The sequence below is a fragment of the Hemiscyllium ocellatum genome, chromosome 22 (genome assembly GCF_020745735.1).
Source record: "Hemiscyllium ocellatum isolate sHemOce1 chromosome 22, sHemOce1.pat.X.cur, whole genome shotgun sequence".
Classification (NCBI taxonomy): Eukaryota; Metazoa; Chordata; class Chondrichthyes; order Orectolobiformes; family Hemiscylliidae; genus Hemiscyllium; species Hemiscyllium ocellatum.
Window position 1 is genome coordinate 55,662,802 of NC_083422.1, and position 23,833 is coordinate 55,686,634.

General features: G+C 44.2%; 1 protein-coding gene across 1 annotated transcript in view; it reads right to left on the reverse strand.

Annotated features, from left to right (window-relative positions):
• as3mt (arsenite methyltransferase) overlaps positions 1 to 23,833 on the reverse strand; it is a 64,491-nt gene that overhangs the window by 892 nt on the left and 39,766 nt on the right. The window contains exons 9-10 of the mRNA XM_060842507.1: positions 19,423 to 19,565; positions 16,746 to 16,880 (exon numbers count right to left, since the gene is read on the reverse strand). Coding sequence (XP_060698490.1) covers positions 16,746 to 16,880; positions 19,423 to 19,565 — 278 coding nt within the window. The remainder of the gene's footprint in view (positions 1 to 16,745; positions 16,881 to 19,422; positions 19,566 to 23,833) is intronic.

Below are 23,833 nucleotides of genomic sequence, written 5' to 3' on the forward strand. Positions count from 1 at the left end.
CCACTCCTATGTCTTATGGTCAAATCCTTTAATTCCTTTACAGTTCAAAAAATTATCTATCTTAGCTTTTAAAATGTTTACTAAAGTAATATCAACTACTTCACTGGGCAGGGAGTTCCACCGATTCACAACCCTCTGGGTGAAGAAGTCTCTTTTCAATTCAGTCCCAAATCTGCTCTAATTTTGAGGCTATACCCTCTTGTCCTAGTTTCACCTGCCAATGGAAACATCCTCTCTACTTCTATCTTAGCTATTCCCTTCATAATGTCATATGTTTCTATAAAATTCACCCTTATTATTCTGAATTCCAGTGAATATAATCCCAATCTGCTCAATCTCTCCTCATAAGCCAACCCCCTCAACCCTGGAACCAACCTAGTGAGTGCCAGTCCATCCTTTCTCAAGTAAGGAGACCAAAACTGCCCACAGTATTCCAGGTGTGGCCTCATCAGCCCCTTGTACAGCTGCAACATAACCTCCCTGCTTTTAAACTCCATCCCATTAATAAGACAGCACCTCCACCAATCATTCTGTGGATTAGACATGTCCCCCACAGGACCACTGGGGCTCCCTGGGATACCCAAGACAACCACCAATGTCAGCCATGGCTCAAGTTGGTAGCACTGTCCTCACTGAACCATTGGCTCCAGCCTTTGAGTAAAACAATCAATACTGACAGTCCCAGGCAGTCCTGAGGGACAGCTGCACTGTTGTCGGTGTCACCTTTCAGCTCGGAATTGTAAACCCCATCTTCTGAAGAAGTCGTACAAGACTCGAAACATTACACAGTCATACAGCACGGAAACAGACCCTTCAGTCCAGGCAGCATCCAAGGAACAGGAAATTCGACGTTTTGGGCATAAGCCCTTCATCAGGCTTATGCCCAAAACGTCGAATTTCCTGTTCCTTGGATGCTGCCTGACCTGCTGCTCTTTTCCAGCAACACATTTTCAGTTCTGATCTCCAGCATCTGCAGACCTCACTTTCTCCTTCGGTCCAATCAGTCCATGCCAACCTTAATCCCAAACTAAACTAGTCCCATCTGCCAGCGCTTGGCCCATATCTTTCCAAACATCTCTTACTCATGTACGTTAACTCTGTTTTTCTCTTCACAGGTGCTGCTAGATCTGCTGATGTCTCCAGCATTCTCTGTCGTTGTTCTGGCATCTGCAGGATTTTGCTTTGAGTTGAACCCCATGCATGTGTTCAGCTGGCCATGAAGAGGAGATGTCGGGCAAGTGATCCACGATCTCCTGTCACTATTTATCCCTCCAAAAACATCACAAGGAAACAGATTACCCGATCATGATCACTTTTCTGATGGAGCTTGATGTGCTCCAATGCAACCACATTCAAAAACACACTGTAAAGCACTTTCCCATGGCCGGTGGTGGTGAAAAGTGCTATATAAATGCAAACCTTATGACACAGGAGCAAAAACATGAATTTATATAGCCACTTCTCAAAAGATGTCACAAAACATTTCAGATCCACTCAATTATGTTTTTTATTGTCCAATTATGTTTCTCTCAAGCTTTGTTTTTTTAACACATGCATTCGTGACTGTGGGCTGATTATGTGCCAGTGCCCAGCTCAGGGGTGACTCGGGCAGACGTGGAAGATCCCAGGGTATATCTTAATGAAAAACTGCTGCAGGATCTCTTTCTCCATCTGAATGAACAAACTGGTCTCTAATTTGAACAGGAACAGTTCCAACAAGACAGCACCCAGAATTCCTTCAGCCTAACTCAAGATCACCCAAACACATGCCCCGAACAGCCTCCACTTCTTAAAACTCTGCTGCGTCCCAACTCACACCAAGTTCCATTTGCTCACCAGCCTCGTGCTCACCGACCTGCACCAGCTCCTGATAAAACAACATCTCATGGCCACTTCCACAGAGAAGGACCAGGGCAGCAGATATATGGGAACACCTAACCCTACAAGTGCCCCTCCAAGCCACTCACCATCCTGACTTGGAAATATTTCGCGGTTCCTTCAGTGTCGCTGGATCGTAAACCTGGAATTCCCTCCCTAAGGGCATTGTGGGTCACCCCACAGCAGGTGGAGTGTAGTAGTTCAAAAAGGCAGCTCACCCCCGCCTTCTGAAGGGGCAGCTAGAGACAGGCAATAAATGCTGGCCCAACCAGTGATGCACATGTACCATAAACGAATTTAAGAAGTTCCTTTGTTCCATTTCTTCACCTTCCAAACCCACGACCACTTCCACCTAGAAGGCCATGGGCAACAGATACACGGGAACACCACCATCTTCAAGTTCCACTCACCACCCTGACTTGGAAATATATCACCGTTCCTTCAGTGTCACTGGGTCAGAATCCTGGAATGCCCTCCCTCAGGGCATTGTGGGTCCAATGACCTGCAGCGGTTCAAGACAACAACTCACCCCCACCCTCTCGTGGACAATAAATGACAACAGAACCCGCAATGCCCCAGATTCTTAGGTGAATTTTTTAAAATTAAAATTTGAAAACATTGGTTTTGAAGATTCTCATCTGTTTTTATAAAATCACTCCATCATCTTGCTCCTCCCTAACTCGGGAATGTCCAACCACTAAATATTGGTCTCTGAAACACACCCGAATTCAACCTCTCTGTCATTAATAGCTATAATCTCGGAAATTCCCTCCCTAAACCTTGCCTCTTCTCCCATCATTCAGACCAAGCTTTTAGATAGGGTATATTGTCTCCTCACGTAGCTAGCACAGGGTCAGACTTTGCTTGACATTTGTCTTCTGAACAACTTTGGAACATGTTACTATGTTAAAAGCTTCACAGAAACACACGTTGTTGTGGGGACCTAACCCAGGATTGAGTGCAAGGTTAAGCTGAGCTAAGTTGCTACTTGTAACAGCCAGAAATTACAAACGGAAATACCGACGAAAGAAAAGTTTACTAAACTTTCATCACAATATTACAAATAGAATGTAACTTTCTGCACATTCCCATGAGTCATGTGTGAGGGAAAATAATTGTAATGTAACTTTGCAAATTTTTATGTTGTAACAGTGCCAACCCTCGCCATTTTCTGTGGCTCCACACAAAGGCCGCCTTGCTGATCTTTGAGGGGCCCTATTCTCTCCCTAGTTACCCTTTTGTCCTTAATATATTTGTAAAAACCCTTTGGATTCTCCTTAATTCTATTTTCCAAAGCTATCTCATGTCCCTGTTTTGCCCTCCTGATTTCCCTCTTCAGTATACTCCTACTTTCTTTATACTCGTCTAAGGATTCACTCGATCTATCCTGTCTGTACCTGACATATGCTTCCTTCTTTTTTTTATATATAAATATTTTTATTAGAAATTTAACATTTTTACAAGTTTACAAAAATAAACAAAACTCAAGTACAAACATTAATATACAATTAAATCTTAAATAAATAATAACAAAATTTAACAAATGAAAAATACTGAGAAAGAAAAAAAACAAAACTCAACTAACTACTAATCTAACCTACAACTAACCAGTGTGTATAATTACGTCTCTTACATTATTCAAATAAGAGAAAGAAAAAAAAACAACGGATAACACAGAAATTGGATAGTGAGATACATGCTCGGAATGTGTTAACATCAAATGTAACAAAACCTGTATTCGTGCGGGATTCCTCTCCCAAGAGGCCCCGGACCAGCCAGATTCATAATCTCAATTAAATAAAAGCTCTTGTTAGGATAGCCGAAATATCTGTATTTATATAATGCAACAAGGGCTACCATATTTAATTAAATAATTCGGTCTTTCGGTGCACCATATTTGTAAGGAGGTCAAGGGGAATACATTCCATAATTAATCTGTGCCAATTTGAAAGTCCAGGGGGGCCCTCAGCCACCCAGTTCACCAAAATATTTTTCCTTGCACAGAAAGAAAGAATAGAAAATAGTCTCATCCCATGCATATCCAGGGAGGAAAAGTTCGAAAAGCCCAAAATGAGATATACAGGGACCACTTTAATTTCCGTTCCTAAAATTTCTGTCAGAGTACTTGCTACTTTAGTCCAGTATCTACGGATCTTATGACAGGTCCATAGGTAATGTACAAGAGTGCCCACCTCTATTTTACATTTGGGACACTTTGGAGATGCGCCTGCCTTAAATTTTGCCAATCGATCCGGTGCTATATGGGCCCTATGAAGAATCTTCAGCTGGATAGCCTGAGTTCTGTTGCAGATTGTGATTCTTCTGGCGTTTTCCCAAATCTCATTCCACGTTTCTATAGAGATTTCTAGTCCCAAATCCTGTTTGAAGCAGATTGTCCATATCTCCTGATACTTCACCATGTAGTAAATGATAAATAGTACTGACGGAAGATACCCTCATTGGCCGTAGCACTCTACATTCTCTATCTGATTTATAAAGACTATCTAGTAACGTAGTCTTCTTCTGTACATAATCTCGAATTTGGAAGTATCGAAAGAGGTCTCCATTAGGTAATCCGAATTTCTGATGCAGCTGTTCAAAAGACATCAGGACCCCTTCTTTAAATAGGTCCCCTAAACATGAGATACCCCTGGATCTCCAGAGTTTAAAAGTGGCATCTGTAAACCCTGGTTGAAATCCCCATGCTCCCACTATCGGCGCATAGGGGGCTGTTTTATGTGAGTCACCCTCATTTTTCTGCATTATATTCCAAGCTTTAATAGTGTTTAGTATTACAGGGTTTTTACAGTGTCTGTAATGATTTTCCTCTTGTCTGAAAATAAAAGGTTAATAAGTGGGTATTTTACTTGAGAAGCCTTGATGTCCAGCCCGATTGATTGCGGGTCAGACAAGATCCAATCAGCTATGTAACTTAATAGGGAACTTAACGGATATTTCCTAAAATCTGGAAATCCAGTCCTCCCCTTGCCTGTTGAAGCTGTAGCTTCTTCAGCTTAATGAGGGGCTGTCTATGATTCCAGATAAAGGAACCCAACCAGCCATATAATTTACATAGAGCCATCCTCGGCAGCATCACCGGGAGCATTCTCATAGGATATAGGAGACGGGGCAGGACATTCATTTTAATTAGTGCTATTCTACCCAACCAGGAAATTGAAAGGTCTCCCCATCACTGGAGGTCCTGCCTTATCCTTTCCAGTAAATGCACAAAGTTAGCCTTGTATAACTGACCAAATACTGGGGTAATAAAAATGCCTAAATATAAGAAACCCTTCATGGACCACCGAAAGGGAAAGTGTGATCCATCCACTAAGTGGGGTGTCATAGCGAGGTCACCCATTGGCATAGCCTCCGATTTTGAGAAATTAATTTTATAGCCTGAGAATGCGCTAAACATATTAATAACTTGGATTAAGCGAGGCACAGACATCAGAGGATTACTGAGGAATAGAAGAACATCATCTGTATAAAGGGTAATCTTATGTTTACCTGTACCAATCCTCGGGGCCGTTATATTAGGATCAGCCCGTACAGCTTCTGCTAGTGGTTCAATTATTAGCGTAAATAACAATGGCGAGAGAGGACATCCCTGAAGGCAGCCCCTATCCACACTGAACCTAATCCATTGGTAACCACAACTGCTTTGGGATCACTATACAATGTTGAGACCCATTTGGTAAACACCTTTCCAATGCCAAACCTTTCCAATGTGTAAAACAAATATGAACATTCAACCCTATTGAATGCCTTTTCCGTGTCTAATGAGACTACTACTCCTGGTATCTTTCCCTGATGACAGGCTTGAATTCCTTCTTTTTCTTAAATAAACCCTCAATTTCTTTTGTCAACCAGCATTCCCTATACCTACCAGCCTTCCCTTTCACCCTGACAGGAATATACTTTCTCTGGATTCTTGTTATCTCATTTCTGAAGGCTTCCCATTTTCCAGCCGTCCCTTTACCTGCGAATATTTGCCTCCAATCAGCTTTTGAAAGTTCTTGCCTGATACCGTCAAAATTGGCCTTTCTCCAATAGAGAATTTCAACTCTTAGATCTGGTCTATCCTTTTCCATCACCATTTTAAAACGAATTGAATTACTGTCACTGGCTCCAAAGCGCTCCCCCACTGACACCTCAGTCACCTGCCCTGCCTTATTCCCCAAAAGTAGGTCAAGTTTAACACCTTCTCTAGTAGGTACACCCACATACTGAATCAGAAAATTGTCTTGTACACACTTAAGAAATTCCTCTCCATCTAAACCTTTAACACCATGGCAGTCCCAGTCAATGTTTGGAAAGTTAAAATCCCCTACCATAACCACCCTATTATTCTTACAGATAGCTGAGATCTCCTTACAAGTTTGTTTCTCAATTTCCCTCTGACTATTGGGGGGTCTATAATACAATCCCAATAATGTGATCCCTTTCTTATTCCTCAATTCCACCCAAATAGCTCCCCTGGATGTATTTCCAGGAATATCCTCCCTCAGCACAGCTGTAATGCTATCCCTGATCAAAAATGCCACTCCCCCTCCTCTCTTGCCTCCCTTTCTATCCTTCCTGTAGCATTTGCATCCTGGAACATTAAGCTGCCAGTCCTGCCCATCCCTGAGCCATGTTTCTATAATTGCTATGATATCCCAGTGCCATGTTCCTATCCATGCCCTGCGTTCATCTACCTTCCCTGTTCAGCCGCTTGCATTGAAATAAATGTAGTTTAATTTATTAGTCCTACCTTGTCCCTGCCTGTCCTGACTGTTTGACTCACTTCTGTTCTCAGCTGTACCCATCTCAGATCGATCTCTTTCCTCACTATCTCCCTGGGTCCCATCCCCCCACCTTACTCGTTTAAATCCTCCCAAGCAGTTCTAGCAAATTTCCCTGGCAGTATATTAGTCCCCTTCCAATTTAGGTGCAATCCGTCCTTCTTGCACAGGTCACTTCAACCCCAAAAGAGATTCCAATGATCCAAAAATGTGAATCCTTCTCCCATACACCAGCTCCTCAGCCATGTATTCATCTGCTCTATCCTCCTATTCCTGCCCTCACTAGCCCTTGTGGAAGGGAATGGTGGGAGAGGATGGGAAAGATGGGAGGGAGGGAATGGTGGAACAGGGCAGGAATGGTGGGAGAGTTCGGGAATGGTGGGAGAGTTCGGGAATGGTGGGAAACCTCCACCTCTAGACTTCCTCAACTTCCTGACAATCACCTACAACATGCTATGAATAAACCTTTGCTGCAAATACCACAGATAATTACCAGACAGTGAGGAGAAAGTGTGTTTGATCCATTTTAGTTGGGAGAAGGAGTAACTCATACTTAGCACATGGACCAAAAGAATTAGGCCATTTGGCCCATCGTGTTTGCTTCAACATCCAATCATGCCTGATAAGTTTCTCAATCCCATTGCCCTCCTTCTCCCAGTAACCTTCGATTTTTTAAAAATTCATTCACAGCAGGAGGCCATCACTGGCTAGGCCCAACATTTATTGCCCATCCCTAATTGCCCAGAGGGTAGTTTGGAGTCAATTACATTGCTGTGGGTCTAGAGTGACATGTAGGCCAGACCAGGTAAGGATGGCAGTTCCCTTCTCTAAAGGACATTAGTGTACCAGATGGGTTTTCCAACAATGGATTCATGATCATTAGACTCTCAATTCCATGTTTTAATTGAATTCAAATTCCACCATCAGCTGTGGCAGGATTTGAACCGGAGTCCCCAGAACAAGGCCTTGGTCACTGGGTTAATAGTCCAGCGATAATAGCTCGAGGATGTTGATTCCCTCACTAACCTATCTCTGTCTAAATACACTCAATAAGTTGGTCTCTGCAGCAATTGCACAGATTCACCACCCACTGGCTGAAGAGATTCCAAGTTCTAATGGTGAATTGTCTGAAACTCCAATGTAGCCTCATCATTTCTGCCCAGAACTTAAAACTGAGTTCCCATATTTGGCCAGTCTTATTGCATCTGAAAGTTATAATTGGTTGCAGCATCCCTGATTTAAAAAGGCAGGCTGAGTATAGTCAGACACACTTTGACAGCACTGCCATTCTAACAGTCCCCAGTCAGCTCCTTGGCTTCATCAGCCTGTGGCTCAGTCAGGAGCACTCTCCTCTCTCAATCCCAGGGTTCTGGGCTCAAGAGTTGAACACAAAAAGAAATCAAAACCTGTACTTCAAGATGAACGGAGCTCTGTGCAGCTGCAATCCAACATTACGACACACCCTGATGTTTGTAAAAGTCTTAATTCCCTTATAATATTCCTGACCATCTGTTAACTTTTCAAAGGAAAAGCTGAATTCTTGCAGTCACAGAACTCCTTCATCTCATCACAAACATCTGACAAGGTTGAGAGAGCAGAGAACTGATAACGTCCTCGAGATTTAAATAGGCAGCTTTTTGGGTGGTCTCTGATGAGCCGTACTCAGACTAACAAATAGCCACTGAGAGGCACAAGGCTCTTCCTATTATTTATTGGAACATGATGTTCACTGCATAGCCCCAATGCTTCATGTGATTACAAAAAGTTCCAATTCATTTCAATCCTAATCAGCTGTCCTATTCTAAGACCTGAAATTCCAAGTTTGAGGTTCCCCAGCCAAGGGAAACAAGTTGTCAGTATTTACTCACTTGAGGTCCGTGAGAGTTATAACGGTTTCAATTAAATCCACTCTTATTTCTCTAAACCTTAGAAAACACAGTAGTCATTGTCCTGAAAAACAAACCCTTCATCCTAGGATTCAGTCTAGTGAACCTTTCCCGTGCACCCTCTAAAGCAAATGTCTCCTTCCTTGGGTAAAAATAATAACTGCAGATGCTGGAAACCAGATTCTGGATTAGTGGTGCTGGAAGAGCACAGCAGTTCAGGCAGCATCCAACGAGCAGTGAAATCGACGTTTCGGGCAAAAGCCCTTCATCAGGAATAAAGGGCTGATTTCTGATGAAGGGCTTTTGCCTGAAACGTCGATTTCGCTGCACTTTGGATCCTTCCTTAGGTAAGCCTATGACAGTGTCATCCAGATACATCAGTCAGCTGGGATTCATTACAGAGTCTAAGGTCAAGCACAACCTCTTTACTAGATAGTTTATCAGAAAGGCTAACTGAGCATTCCCTATGCTAATGGCTTGCAGGACCTCAAGTTCCAACCCCCTCCAATTCTGGTGAAAGAAATCTTATTTCTCTCCCAGCATCCAATCTCGTCCACTTGACATTGTAAAACCATCTGCTACATCAATCAACTGCTAAGTGGGATTCATTACAGATTCAAAGGGTCAAGAGCACAAAGTTAGCTGTAATGCCACTTGAAGCCAAAGATAAGATCCAACACGTCAATAGGTCTGTTCAGTTCCACACAATGTTAAAGAGTGAGAAGCGACATTCCATTGGGAAAATATGAAAGTTTGACGGGAACATTTTGTCCTAAAAATGCTTTGATGCCTAACAAGTTTATCAATTGTGTGCACATGCTTACCTCAATCATACTCAACATAATTTAGTATATTGTTTCCGAACTTAGCTTGACCTTGCATGAAACAACTGCAAAAGACTGGCGTTTGTAATCTCAAAGTTAATTATTAGTTCCAGAAAAAGGGGCAAGAAAATCTGCAACAAGCAAAACTTGTTAATTTAGAGCGTTCTTTTCAAAATAAAACACCGGAAAAGTTACATAAGTGACAAAGCAAATATTGAACTAAACAACATGGGAGTGGATTTATCAAGTGTCTGGTAAGAATGTCACAAACAGGTAAATCCAGAGGCCCAGGACGAATGACCTCAGAACTTTTAGTAAACCATACCACGACTACATTGAGAGCTGGAATTCAGATTTGAAAAAATCTGGAAACAAAAATAGGTGATTTGAGTCTAATGCTGTAAAAAATCTCTTTCAAATAAGGAAACATGTCACTCTGACAGCTGTCCCACACCCAGAACAGAGCTCTGAACTACCTGATTGCATCAAATCCCTAATTTCCTCAGGAAAGGCTGAGGCAGGCAAAAATGCAACAGGTTGGTTGGTGGTTGGTTGGTTGGTGTGGGGGACACGGTACACAATAACGTTTCTTTCATGGGATGTGGGCATTACTGAGAGAGCCCTGCTACATGTTGCCTGCTGCATGGAAGTTATGGGTCAACTACGTTGTCATGATTCTGGAGTCAGATGTAGGGCCAGGCTGACTGAAAACAGCAGAATTTCATTTTACACAACTGGTCACATTAGAATCATAGAATCCCGACAGTGTGGCAATAGGCCGTTCGGCCCAACAAGTCCACACCGAGCCTCGGCAGAGTAACCCACCCAGTCCCATCTCCCGACCCTATTACTGTACATTTACCCCTGACTAATACAGTCACAGAGGAATCGACGTTTCGGGCACGAGCCCTTCTTCCTGAAGAAGGGCTCATGCCCGAAACAGCGATTCTCCTGCTCTTTGGATGCTGCCTGACCTGCTGCGCTTTTCCAGCAACACATTTTCAGCTCTGATCTCCAGCATCTGCAGTCCTCACTTTCCCCTAATACAGTCATAGAGATGTACAGCATGGAAACAGACCCTTCGATCCAACCCGTCCACATCCCTGAACAAGCTGGGCAATTTAGCCTAGCCAATTCACCCGAACCTGCACATCTTTGAGTTGCATTTGGATTACGGAGACGAGCCTCTGTATTGCTGACATTTTATCAGAATTCAGATAGACCTACACTTCTCACTGACTCAGAAAGGCAGCCAACAGCAAAGACCCCTCCCACTCCGCTTAGAATCTCTTTCATCAGGCAGACGTTTAAACACACCCAACAGGTTCAAGACCAGCTTCTTCCCCACTGTTATTAGACTGACTGATGAATGGACCTCACAAATTTCAAATCGAATGCTGATCTTGCACTTTCTGCACCTTTGCTGCAGCCATAACATTGTATTCCTTGCCCGGTTCTATGACATTTGCATACTATGATCGGCATGTACAGCCTGCAAAACAGACCGTTTCACTGTACCCACCTAGACACGTGACAATAATAAATCATAGAATTCCTACAGTGCGGAAACAGGCCAACAAGTCCATACCAACTCTCCAAAGAGCATCCCACCTATATTCAATCAACTGCTAAGTAGGATCCATTACAGATTCAAAGGGTCAAGAGCACAAAGTTAGCTGTAATGCCACTAGAAGCCAAAGATAAGATCCAACACGTCAATAGGTCTCTTCAGTTCCACACAATGTTAAAGAGTGAGAAGCGACATTCCATTGGGAAAATATGAAAGTTTGACGGGAACATTTTGTCCTAAAAATGCTTTGATGCCTAACATAACCCTATAACCCTGCATTTCCCATGGCCAACCCACCTAACCTACTGTGGATACTATGGATAATTTAGCATCGCCAATCCAACTAATCTGCACATCTTTGGACTGTGGGAGGAAACTGGAGTACCTGGAGGAAACCCACGCAGATACAGGGAGTGTGTGCAAACTCCACACAATCGCCTGAGGCTGGTATCGAACCCGGGTCTCTGGCGCTGTGAGGCAGCAGTGCTAACCACTGAGCCACCGTGCTGTCCAAATCCAATCAATTCATCAGCTGCCATGGTGAGTTTTAGTCCGGGCCCCTAAATGATCAGTCCGCTGATGTGATCACAATACTACAGTCACCCAAGCTGCTGGGCCTGAGAAATTCAGCACCTGGTTCTTGACCTTCCACTTAAACTATCACCATCTCTCTCTCTCTCTTTCTTTCTCTCTCTCACACACACACAATGTTTCAGTGAGCTGCTGTTTCACATTCCCAGTCAGAAAACTCTCAGCAGTGAAAACCAGATTTGTGAAGTCTCTGTCAAACCACAATCTAAAAACAGCATTAACGTGGTGGACAATACACCTCAAAGTACAACAATAAAACCACTAAAACAAATGGCCACCCTACAAATTCTGAGGGCCATTTCTGAATAGTGCCGCGAGTGTGGTGCTGGAAAAGCTCCCCCTGTGAGCAGGAGAAACGATGCCTTGGGCAAAAGGCCTTCATCAGGAATCTTTTGCCCAAAACGTCGATTCTCCTGCTCCTCGGATGCTGCCTGACCTGCTGTGCTTTTCCAGCACCACACTCTCGACTCTAATCTCCAGCATCTGCAGTCCTCACTTTCACCCATTTCTGAATAGTGTCGATTGCACATTACCCACTGACACACTGCTTTTTAAAACCACAAGGACATAAGAATTTGCAAATTTGTCAATTTGCTAATGGGACTAAATGCTAATTCAGAATGTTAAGGACTTAATATGAAAGCAAAGCTGTAGGTACACAGAAAAACAGCAAGTAAGTTTCAATTCCAGTATGGTCTCTCTTTCACTCTCTATAGGTACTTTCAGCAGCACCCACTGTTTATATTTCCAATGTTACAGTGTTGTCTACACAGCTTAGCTCACAGTATTAGATAATTCTGTTTTCTTTTCCAACTTCAAAGTGAACACATAATGTTCAAGAAGAGACTGTACTGGTACAGTCCTGTCAACACACTGTTATCCACCAGCCGATCCCTCACTATGACACGCAGACGAGACTAAACATCACTCTGCACAGCCTGTTTGGCCAATATTACAGAAAATATTTGGTAAATGGGTTATTTCAAAACGTTAGTTTTCTAAAGTAAAGGCAATTCACTGTCACAGCAGCCACCGCAAATTCCTAGAACTTTTGGCTTGGAGGCAAGGACGCTACCCACTGTACCTTTAATGTTAAACCATGCAAATTAAATATCAGCCGAGGTTGCTATTCTCTATGTCAGTATGATCCAAGCGGACTGAGTGTAAGATGTGATTACCAAACTGGGCTGAATTTATTCTAGCAGTTGCCAGGATAGTTAAAGCAGCACAATTGCTTTCCAGGCTATGGGCAGAATTGCACAGATTGTGGAACAGCACAGGACAGGCCCTTCGGCCCACTGTGTCTGTGCTGACCATAATGCCATTCTACACTAATCCCATCTGCCTGTATGTGATCTGTATCCCTCTATTCGCTGCCTATTCATGTGTCTGTCAAAATGGCTCTTAAACCTTGTTATGGTCTCTGCTTCTCCCACCTCCCCTGGTGGCACATTCCAGGCACCTACCCCTATCTTCTGTGGCAAATACCTTCCTCACACACCACCTTTCAACTTTCCCCCATCACCTTTAACCTATGCCCCACAGACAATCGCCTGAGGCTGGTATCGAACCCGGGTCTCTGGCGCTGTGAGGCAGCAGTGCTAACCACTGAGCCACCGTGCTGCCCAAATCCAATCAATTCATCAGCTGCCATGGTGAGTTTTAGTCCGGGCCCCTAAATGATCAGTCCGCTGATGTGATCGCAATACTACAGTCACCCAAGCTGCTGGGCCTGAGAAATTCAGCACCTGGTTCTTGACCTTCCACTTAAACTATCACTACCTCTCTCTCTCTCTCTCTTTCTTCCTCTCTCTCACACACACAATGTTTCAGTGAGCTGGGAATAAGACTCCAATTTCCCACCCTATTGATGCCTCCCATAATTTTATACACTTCTACCAGATCGCCCCTCAGCTTGTGACATTCTAACAGAAACAATCCAAGTTTATCCAACCTCCCCTTACAGTGAATACACTCCAATGCAGTCCTGTCACATTCATTAACCTGGCCCAGTCAAGACATGACTGAACCTCTACCTTCTCCTCAATCACTCCACAGTTCTGTTCCAATTGTGTGTTGCATCCTGTAATCAATAATGAGGAAAGTTTGCATCAAAATACACTGACATCAGTACAGAACATCTTCAATTATCTGAACGAGACAGGTCGGGAGTATTTTGTTTGGATAACGGATAACATTTTCACAGGACCTTGAGATCTTGTTTGGATAATCCGAAATTCGGATAACTGATGTTCGGATAACCGAGGTTGTTCTGTCAACATCCAGGAATCTCAACTATCAGAGCCTTTTGGCTTCTGCACCCTTTCACTTGTAAAGAGATGTAGAAACCCGAAGTTTTGGTATTCTTTTTACATATCCCAGATTAATTTTATTGTGCCTTTTTCCTTAGTTCACCGCCTTTCTACATCCTGGGGAGGGTTTACTAAGTATTGCAAATTACCTTAGTAAACGTTTAACTTTCAACTAGCTTTACACAGAAACTTCAAAAACAGAAGTAGGAGGCCATTTGGCCCTTCGAGCCTGCTCCATCATTCACCAGGATCACTGCTGATTATCTAACTCAGTCCCCTTTCCCCGCTTTCTCCCCCATTCCCTTTGACCTCTTTAGTCCCAAGAACTACCTCCAATTCCTTCTTGAAAACATTCAATGTTTTGGTCTCAACTGCTTCCGGTGGCAGAGAATTCCACAGGCTCCCCACTCATTGGGTCAAATAATCATCTTAATCCCTAAAATCTTCCCGTACAAACTGTGATCTCTGGTTCTGGATTCCCCGGAACATCCCTCTTGCACTGACCCTGTGTAATTATGTTAGAATTTTATACGTCTCTTTGAGGACCAACACTCTCCCTCCACCCTCCCCAAACTCTGGTTATTATAATCTTAACTGATCCAGTTGCACTTCTGACATGAGTCCTGTTATTCCATGGAATCAGTCTGATAAACCTTTGATGCACTCCCCTCTAGAGCCCAAAACCAAACTCACCGAATACTTACCTGATTGTTCGTTTCGAGCTGTGTTGTTTCAGGTGAAAACCTCAGCTATCTGATGGTGAACCCACTACTTTGGTTTTTAGAATTAGCTTTATTGTCACATGTACTCAAATGGGTGCAGTGAAAAGTGTGTAAGTAACTGCTTATAGTACTGTCTTAGGTCCCCAAGTACAGCCTTTACAGTTCAGGTCCTTGGAAAAACAGAGATGTTAGAGAGAAAGTCCAGCACTGCAGATTTTGGAATAAGTTAGAGTCATAGAGTCCGACAGCACAGAGACAGGCCCTTTGGCCCAAGCTGGTTCATGCTGACCACAATGTCTATCCACACTAACCCCCATTTCCCTCCTCTTGGCCCATATCCTTCTAAACCTTTCCTACCCATTTATTTATCCGAATGCCTTTTAGAAATACAGAACGGAGACCAAAAAGGACAGAGATACTGTTTTCCGACCCAGTTCGTGTGGACACCAAGCTTCCAGTCCACATTGGGCCTTAATCCAGACCAAGCCTGGCTCCACCTCAGGGGTCACTATGCCGGGAGGTCGACCTGGTATCACCACCTCAGGACCGGAAGTACACTCTGAGGCCATGCCAGGCTGAGAGACCGCCAAGCTTTCAAAAAAAAATTTCCCAAACTTCTTTTTTAAAAATGTATTGCTCACAGAATATGAGGATCGTCACTTGTATTCATAACACTTCCTTAATCACCCCGGAGATTAAACCCAGTTGTTAGGATCACAATAAAGTGTTTCCGAGGTGCATAAGTAACTGCACACAGCAGTTGGCACTGGCATCCTGAAACTGCTGCAGTCCATGTGCTATCGTGCCCAGAGGAAGGGAATTCCAGGATTCTGACCCAGTGACAATGAAGGAACAGCAATAATGTTTCCAATGTGAAAATGAGGACTGCAGATGCTGGAGATCGGAGTCAAGGTTAGTGTGGTGTTGGAAAAGCATAGCAGGTCAAGCAGCATCCGTGGAGCAGGAAAATCAAGTCAGGATCATGACTCAGAGAAAACTCTTTCTTGTTTGTCTCCTATCCTTGCTGTGTGTGTATTGGAGGTGCCTCTCCCTGTCTGTCTGTCTGTCTGGATTGTGGCCTTCCAGCACTGCCCCTCTCTCCTCTCCATTCCACAATACGACACGTCTCTGCTGTCTGCTAAGTGCCATGCAGCAGTTGAGGTGAGGAGCGAAGCTACATTTAAAGGGTAGTGTTTAAGTGCAACAAAGTCCTCACAAGTTTAAGAAGACCATGTCAGAAATCACGCGACACCAGGTTATAGTCCAACAGGTTTATTTGAAATCATAAGCTTTCAGAGCACTGCTCCTTTGTCACTTAACAAACCACTGCACCCGACAAAACAGCAGCGCTCCGAAAGCTTGTGATTTCAAATAAACTTGTTGGAATGTAACCTGGTGTCATGTGACTTTCTGAATTGGTCCACCCCAGTCCAACACCAGCATCTCCACGTCATGAGGACCACTCTCTCCTGACGGAGACGAGAGGAGAGTTTAATCTGAGGATCACCTCATCTCGGGAGTGGGCCAAGGTTGGGAAGGCAGTGTCCTGCAAGCTAACGTCAGCTGGTATAAGAATTCAACCCACGCTGTTGGCATCAATGCACATTGCAAACCAGCCAACAGCCAACTGAACTCAACGGCCCAAGCTGTGCCCACCCTTTACTTCAGTGTACAAGGGATAAATGATAGGCCAGTAGGGAAAGATGAATAGGGTTGGGAAAGTAGAATAGAATAGGAATAGGAATAGAATAGAATTCCTCCAGCAGGCCATTTGGCCCAACAAGTCCACTCCTCTACCCTATTATATTTCCTCTGACTAATGCACCTAACCTGCACAGTGCTGAACACAATGAACAATTTAGCATGGCCAATTCACCTTAATCTTTACATCCTTGGATTGTGGGAGGAAACTGGAGCTCCCGGAGGGGAACCACGCAGACATGGGGAGAATGTGCAAACTCCACACGGTCACCTGAGGCTGGAACTGAACCCAGGTCCCTGGCACTGTGAGGGTGCAGTGCCAACCACTGAGCCATCTGCAGTAGGGTCGGAACAGGCTAACTTTCTCTAACGGCTTGTCGTGTTGAATGGTCTGCCTTAGTAAACCCCAGGCATTGCCAGTCTCCAGTGTGGACACAGGCCCAATGCCCCTCTGTACGTTTCATCGGCTTTTACCTTTGATTCAGTGGACGGATCTTCTCCAGAGCATGGAGCCACTTTTCCAGCTGGCTTAATGCTGAATGCATGAGCGAAACGCGATCCCTGAAGAATTGCTGCTATCTCTCCGTCCACCATCACCGCCTCTCCTTCCTGAGCAACAGGATTTAGAAAGGAAACAGAATTTAATTCAGGGGGAGCTGGAAAAGCAGGCAGGAGGCAAGCACTACCATCTCAAAATCTCGCTTCCGCAGGAAGTGGGTAGGGGAATGCAGGCTGGGTACGTACCAAAGGAGCCAAAAAAGCTGCAGATGCTGGAATCCAAAGTAGACAGGCAGGAAGCTGAAAGGACACAGCCAGCCAGGCAGCATCAGGGAGGTGGAGAAGTCAATGTTTCAGGCGTAACCCAAAAGGTACTTCCAGCCTCCTGCCTGTCCACTTTCCAAAGGACACAGGGAGAGTACAAGAGGGAAACGGAGATGCTGACAAGCCAGGATGAAGTGGATAGAAAGAGGGAAGTCTCAGGTGGCTGGGCTGAATGGCCTGTTTCCTTGCACATATTGTAAGAGAGAAGCACCTTTTAGAGTCTTAAAGATGTACAGCACAGAAACAGAACCTTCAGCCCAACTCATCCATGCCGATCAGAAATCCTAAATTAATCTAGTCCCATTTACCAGCATTTGGCCCATCTCCTTCTAAACCCTTCCCATTCGTATATCTCTACAGATGCCTTCTAAATGCTGTAATTGTACCAGCTCCACCACTTCCTCTGGCAGAGCTTTCCATACACGTACCACCCTCTGAGTGAAAAAGTTGCCCCTTAGGTCCCTTTTAATTATTTTCTCTCTCACCTTAAACCTATGCCCTTTAGTTCTGGACTACCCTATCCTGGGGAAAAGACCTTGTCTATTTACCCTGTCCATTCCCCTCATGACTTTATAAACCTCTATAAGGTCACCCCTCAGCCTCCGACGCTCAAGGGAAAACAATCCCAGTTTATTCAGCCCCTCCCTATTGCTCAAACCCTCCAACATTCTAGTAAATCTTTTCTGAACTCTTTCAAGTTTCATAACATCCTTCGTATAGCAGGGAGACCAGAATTGAACACAGTATTCCAAAAGTGGCCTCACCAATGTCCTGTACAGCCACAACATGACTTCCCAACTTCTATACTCAATGCACTGACCAATAAAGGCAAGTGTACCAAACACCTTCTTCACTATCCTATTGACCCATGATTCCACTCTCAAGGAACTACGAACTGATAGGCAATATTTGTTAATAAAAGTTTGATCTAGAGACAATTCTCAAGAAAACATATTATAAAAATTCACCCTACTCCTTATTTTAGAGTTACAAAAAAAGCGAGTATGGTTAGACATAAAAATAACACTTAGCTATTTTCCCTGTTGTGAGGAGCTCCCTTTACTGAGTTTCTCAACGGTCAGCTGTGAATTTCACTACTTGTTTATTTTTCGGAGAGTGAACTCCCACGTGCAGAGACACTTGACACCAGTCAGCTGTGAACGATCACTGCAGGTTCACCGCACCTCCTTGGAATTTACTGGTTTGGAGATTTTTAACACCTCGACAGTTTGTCTGTGTTTCCTGGGCTAGGGCAGGGCCACTTTTTGCTACCGATATCCAGCAGCCCTTGAGAATATCGATTTGAGCTGAATGGCTCGCTGGATCAATTCCGAATGAAGACCTGATCACATGACAATGGGCCTGGAGTCACCGAGAGAGCCTGATGGTTAATGATGACAAACTGCCTTCCCTTTAGTTTCACGGTCACCGTTACTGATCCTAGCAGTTTTTTTTGAAAAGAAAATTCTATATTTTACTATCTTTTGTAATTTAAAATTCCTTAACAATCATGGAACAACTTGAACACATACCTCTGGGTTCCCAGTCTAACAGCCCCCAGTGTTTCCAATCCAACTGTCCCCAGGTTCCCAGTCTAACAGCCCCCAGTGTTCCCAATCCAACTGTCCCAGGTTCTCAGTCTAATGGCCCCAGTGTTCCCAATCCAACTGTCCCCAGGTTCCCAGTCTAACAGCCCCCAGTGTTCCCAATCCAACTGTCCCAGGTTCTCAGTCTAATGGCCCCAGTGTTCCCAATCCAACTGTCCCCAGGTTCCCAGTCTAACAGCCCCCAGTGTTCCCAATCCAACTGTCCCAGGTTCCCTGTCTAACAGCCCCCAGTGTTCCCAATCCAACTGTCCCAGGTTCCCAGTCTAACAGCCCCTAGTGTTCCCAATCCAACTGTCCCAGGTTCCCAGTCTAATGGCCCCAGTGTTCCCAATCCAACTGTCCCCAGGTTCCCTGTCTAACAGCCCCCAGTGTTCCCAATCCAACTGTCCCCAGGTTCCCAGTCTAATGGCCCCAGTGTTTCCAATCCAACTGTCCCCAGGTTCCCAGTCTAATGGCCTCGGACTTCTCAGTGCAGTCCCCTCGCGATTGGTTAGCTCAGTTGGCTGAACAGCTGGTTCGAGGATTACATCAACAATATGGCTTCAACTCCCACACCAGACGGGGTTACCTTCCCAATCTCTCCTCCCTCACCTGAGGCAGGGTGGCCCTCAGGTGAAAGCACCATCAGCTCGCTCTCTCTCTCTGTGTGAGAGAGCAGCCTCTTGAATAATCAAAACAGTTGCAAATCTTGAGTGGACTAGGATTTGAAACCTGAACCTTACGTTAAAGGTGTAGTTGACATCAAACTTCAGCTTTTCCTTAAAGCCTCTGATCGATCCGTTGTAAGTCACACAGCACTTTTCTTTCGGACAGTTGGCCGGGATTTTGAACAGTCGGTATGTGGCAGAAACAAACTGGAAGTCTCCTAACAGGAGAAAAAGGAACATTTAAAATGGTCTGACGAAAAAATTGTAGCAATCACCTCAGCCAGAGGGGGAAATTTAAAATCCACATTTTCTGCCACTTTACTGCAATCTAAATTGGAATAATGAGGAAGTTGAATAAAAAGCTGACAGGTTCAGGAGGTGATGAGAACTCATTAAAGTAATCAGGGAGGCTTGTCAGTTTTACCAGAGAGAGGGGGAGACAGAGAGAGAGAGAGAGAGAAAGAGAAAGAAAGAGAGAGACAGAGAAAGAAAGAGAGAGACAGAGATAGAGTGAGATAGAAAAAGACAGAGAGAGGAGCAAGACTCTCGTGAGACTGCCATATGATCAGAGAATGATTCAGCACCAAAAGAGGTCATTGGCTCATTGTGTCCATGTGAAAACCAGTCAATTCACACAGGTTCAAATCCCAACACAGTAGATCGCAGAATTTAAACTTAATTCATAAAACTGGAATTAAAAAGCTGGTCTTAGTGACAGTGAACAATATTATCACCAATTGTTGTAAAACCCCATCTGGTTCACTAACTTCCTTTAGGGAAGGAACTCTGCCATTTTTACCCGGTCTGGCCTCCATGTGACTACAAACCCACAGTAATGTGGTTGACTCCTCACAGCCCACTGAATGGGATGAGCTACCCAGTTTAAGGGCAATTAGGGATGGGCAACAAATGTTGGTTTTGCCAGTGACACCCACATCCCACGGAAGAATCTCTCTCCTCTGCCATTTGCTCATATCTTTGAGTCTACCATTACCATCCATCAGGTGACCAATGAGGAGGACAGAACAACATCTTCCAAACCACAACCTCCACCATCTCGAGGGACTAGGGTAGCAGATACACGGGAACACCTCCCACTGCAAGTTCCCCTCCGAGCCACTCATTACCTTGACTTGGAATAAAAACAGAAATTGCTGGAGAAACTTCGCGTCCCTGGACAAAGAAACAACATTAACAATGCGAGTCTGGGGGGGGAATCTAAGATGGCGGCAATCTGAGAAGATCACGCTGCAGAGCTTCGTATCGCAGCAGGAGCAAGACGGTCCTTTAACCCACCCAACCCAGGTCATCAGGATTTCTTGGGGCGTTGGAAAGATTATGAAGCCCCAAAAAACATTTAAAAATTGACTTACCTGTATTTTCAGCTGTCCAGAAATGCCTAAAAAGGGAGGAGGATCATCTGAGGCTGGGTCTGCAGCTCAGCCTGCAGCAGCCTCAGAGCAGATTACTCTCCAGGACCTGGTGAACCAGCTCTCAAAATCTCGGGGAAACAGATTGAAGAGAAGCTGGCTCCAGTCTCTCTCATGCTGCAGAAGCATGAGCAGCAGCTGGGGGACCTGGAGAAGAGGACGAATGAGGTGGAGCACAGGGTCACAGCGGTGGAAGCTGATGCCAGTTCATTCAAGGAAGAGATCCAAGCCCTGAAGTCGCAGGTTCGTAATTTGCGTGACCAAGTGGATGATCTTGAAATCAGGGGCAGAAGAAGACACATTCGGATCATCGGTCTGCCTGAGGGTATGGAACGTGAGCGGCCTGCGGAATTTGTTGAAGATTGGCTTCCAAAATTCCTTGACTTGGAGACTAGCATGAGAGGATTGAAGATAGAGAGGACTCACTGGGTCGCAGCATGGAGGTCAGGTCTGGGTCAACGCTCTCATCTTTTCCTGGTGCGGTTCCATCATTACCGGGATAAGGAGAGAGTCATGGAGGCTTCCAGACTCCAGGGGAAGGATCCAAAGGCCCTAATTTACAAGGGGTCTAAGATCATGTTTCTTCAGGACTTTTCACCGGCAGTGATCCAGAAACGAAAATCGTATGATGGTGTCAAGAGAAAATTGAAGGAGCTTGGGATTCAGTACTCCCCGAGATATCCGGCAGTGCTTCGGATCACCTTAGATGGATCCATGCATCTCTTTGACACATCGGAGAAGGCAAGAGACTTTGTGGACAAACTAACCTAATTTAAACAATTGTAGTATGTATAAATATTGTTGTTTGGGTATGCGTTTATCATTCTGTAAAAGAAATGGAGGAAATCCAGTTGGAGTTTTGTTTTTCCTCTTTTTTTTCCCTCTATTGATAATAATTTGGTTCAAACTATGTCTGGCGGTGGTTAAGATGTACATTTTAAATTTCTAAGTTAGGACATACCAAAGGATGGGTTGGGTATTTATTCCCCCATTTTTAATAAAATTATTTTTTAAAATTCATATTGACATTCTATGGGGTGTTTATTATTTTTAGCTTGTGCTTGCGATGCAGCTCCAGCTGGGAGAAGTGAAGGTGATTGAGATGGTTAGATGCCTATTTATGGGCAGTTCGGGACGGGTAGTTGCCCCCTCCGGGCAGCATGTGAGTTCCCCTACTCAACGCTATTGGCGCTTTATACGTTGGTTTGTTTTCTGGATTTTGTTGTTTTTTATTTTTGATGATTTTGTATGTTGCTAAATGTAGTGGTTTTAGTTTATGTAGTTTTTATATTTGGTGGACCATTAAACACAAAGGCTCAGCAATTTGTGGTTCGGGTTCCTCCTCTCTGGAATTTAAATGTAGTTGCAGAAGATTATAGCTAATGATTTGATTAAATGGTGTACCTGGAATATCAAGTGAATCACTCACCAATTAAGAGGAAGAAGGTATTCTTGAGTCTTAGAAAGGAGAAGGTGGATATTGCTTTGTTACAGGAGACACATTTGGATGACAAGGAGCACCTGAAATTACAGCAGAATGGCTTTGACTGAGTTTATTTTTCATCATTTAATACCAGAAGTAGGGGAGTGGCTATATTGGTTAGGAAAGATCTCTCATTTAAATTGTTGGAATATGTTAAAGACACATACGGGAGGTTTGTAATTCTTAAAGCCTTGATAAATGGGGAAGAATGTGGTGTTTTAAATCTTTATTGTCCCCCAGCTCATCCTCTTAAATTCTTGGTAGATGCTTTTGCTAAACTGATAAGTCTCAAGTCTCAGCACATCATTCTAGGGGGAGATTTTAACTGTCTCATGGACCCCACGTAGACAGGTTGCCTAAAGGTCCCTCAATACCCTCTGCACAAACTAAACAGTTCTTGGGTTTGTGTGGGGAATTAGGGTTGGTGGACATATGGCGGTGTCTCCACCCTACAGGCAGGGATTTCATGTTTTTTTCCAATCTGCATAGATGTCACTCGAGGATTGTTTTTTTTCTGACCCCTGCAGTAACCCTGGATCTGGTGGCATCCTGTACGATTGGTAATATTGCCATCTCTGATCATGCTCCAGTGTACCTCATGGTTAGGATTAAGGATGTTACAGTGAATTCAAGGTACGGGCGAATGGACCCCTTTATTCTCATGAACATCAAGTTTGTGGAGTAATTCTCTTGGGAATTTCGGGCATTCCTAGACATCAACATAGGCTCGGTTGATAGCTCATCTGTTCTCTGGGAAACTGCCAAAGCTTATGCCAGAGGGATAGTTATTTCATATTCCACAAGTAGGAAGCGGCAGAAGGGTGAGCAGTAATGTCTCCTTGAAGCACGGCTGAAGGCAGCCAAGAAGGCCTATTTTGACAGACCCTTGTTGGTCAAACTACAGAGGATTACGGCACTGCAGTCTGCACTAAATTCCGTGCTCACACAGTTGCCAAAGGAGGAGCTGGCTTTTGCAAAGAAAAGGTTATATGAGCATGGTGGCAAGCCAGGCAAATACTTAGCATACCTTGCCAGAAAGAGAAGTGCCCCACAAACCATTACAGCGATTAGGGAAGGGTCTGGGAACCTAACTTATGATTCTAAAAAGATTAATGTGGTGTTCCATAGATTCTACTCTAAGTTATATCAGTCTGAGAATTGCGAGGAGGGGCAGGCCAAAATGGAATCCTTTTTTAGAGATCTGAAGCTCCCGGGTGTGACTCCTGAACAACAGTCCTTTCTCAATGCCCCATTATCAGAGCAAGAAGTGCAGGAAGCTGTGAGGCAGCTTCAGATTGGAAAGGCGCCCGGTCCTGATGGACTTCCCAGTGAATTCTATAAGGAATTTATAAGTATACTGTCAGGCTCGATGCTGAATATGTTTAATAGTTCATACAGTCATGATTGTCTCCCACCATCTCTGAGAGAGGTCATATTTCACATCCTTAAAAAAGGGAAGGATTTGGAAGACTGTGCTTCATACAGGCCCCATCTCGCTCTTAAATGTGAACTTAAAGATCCTCTCTAAGGCTCTTGCGTTAAGCCTGGAGACTGTGTTACCTTCTATTATTAA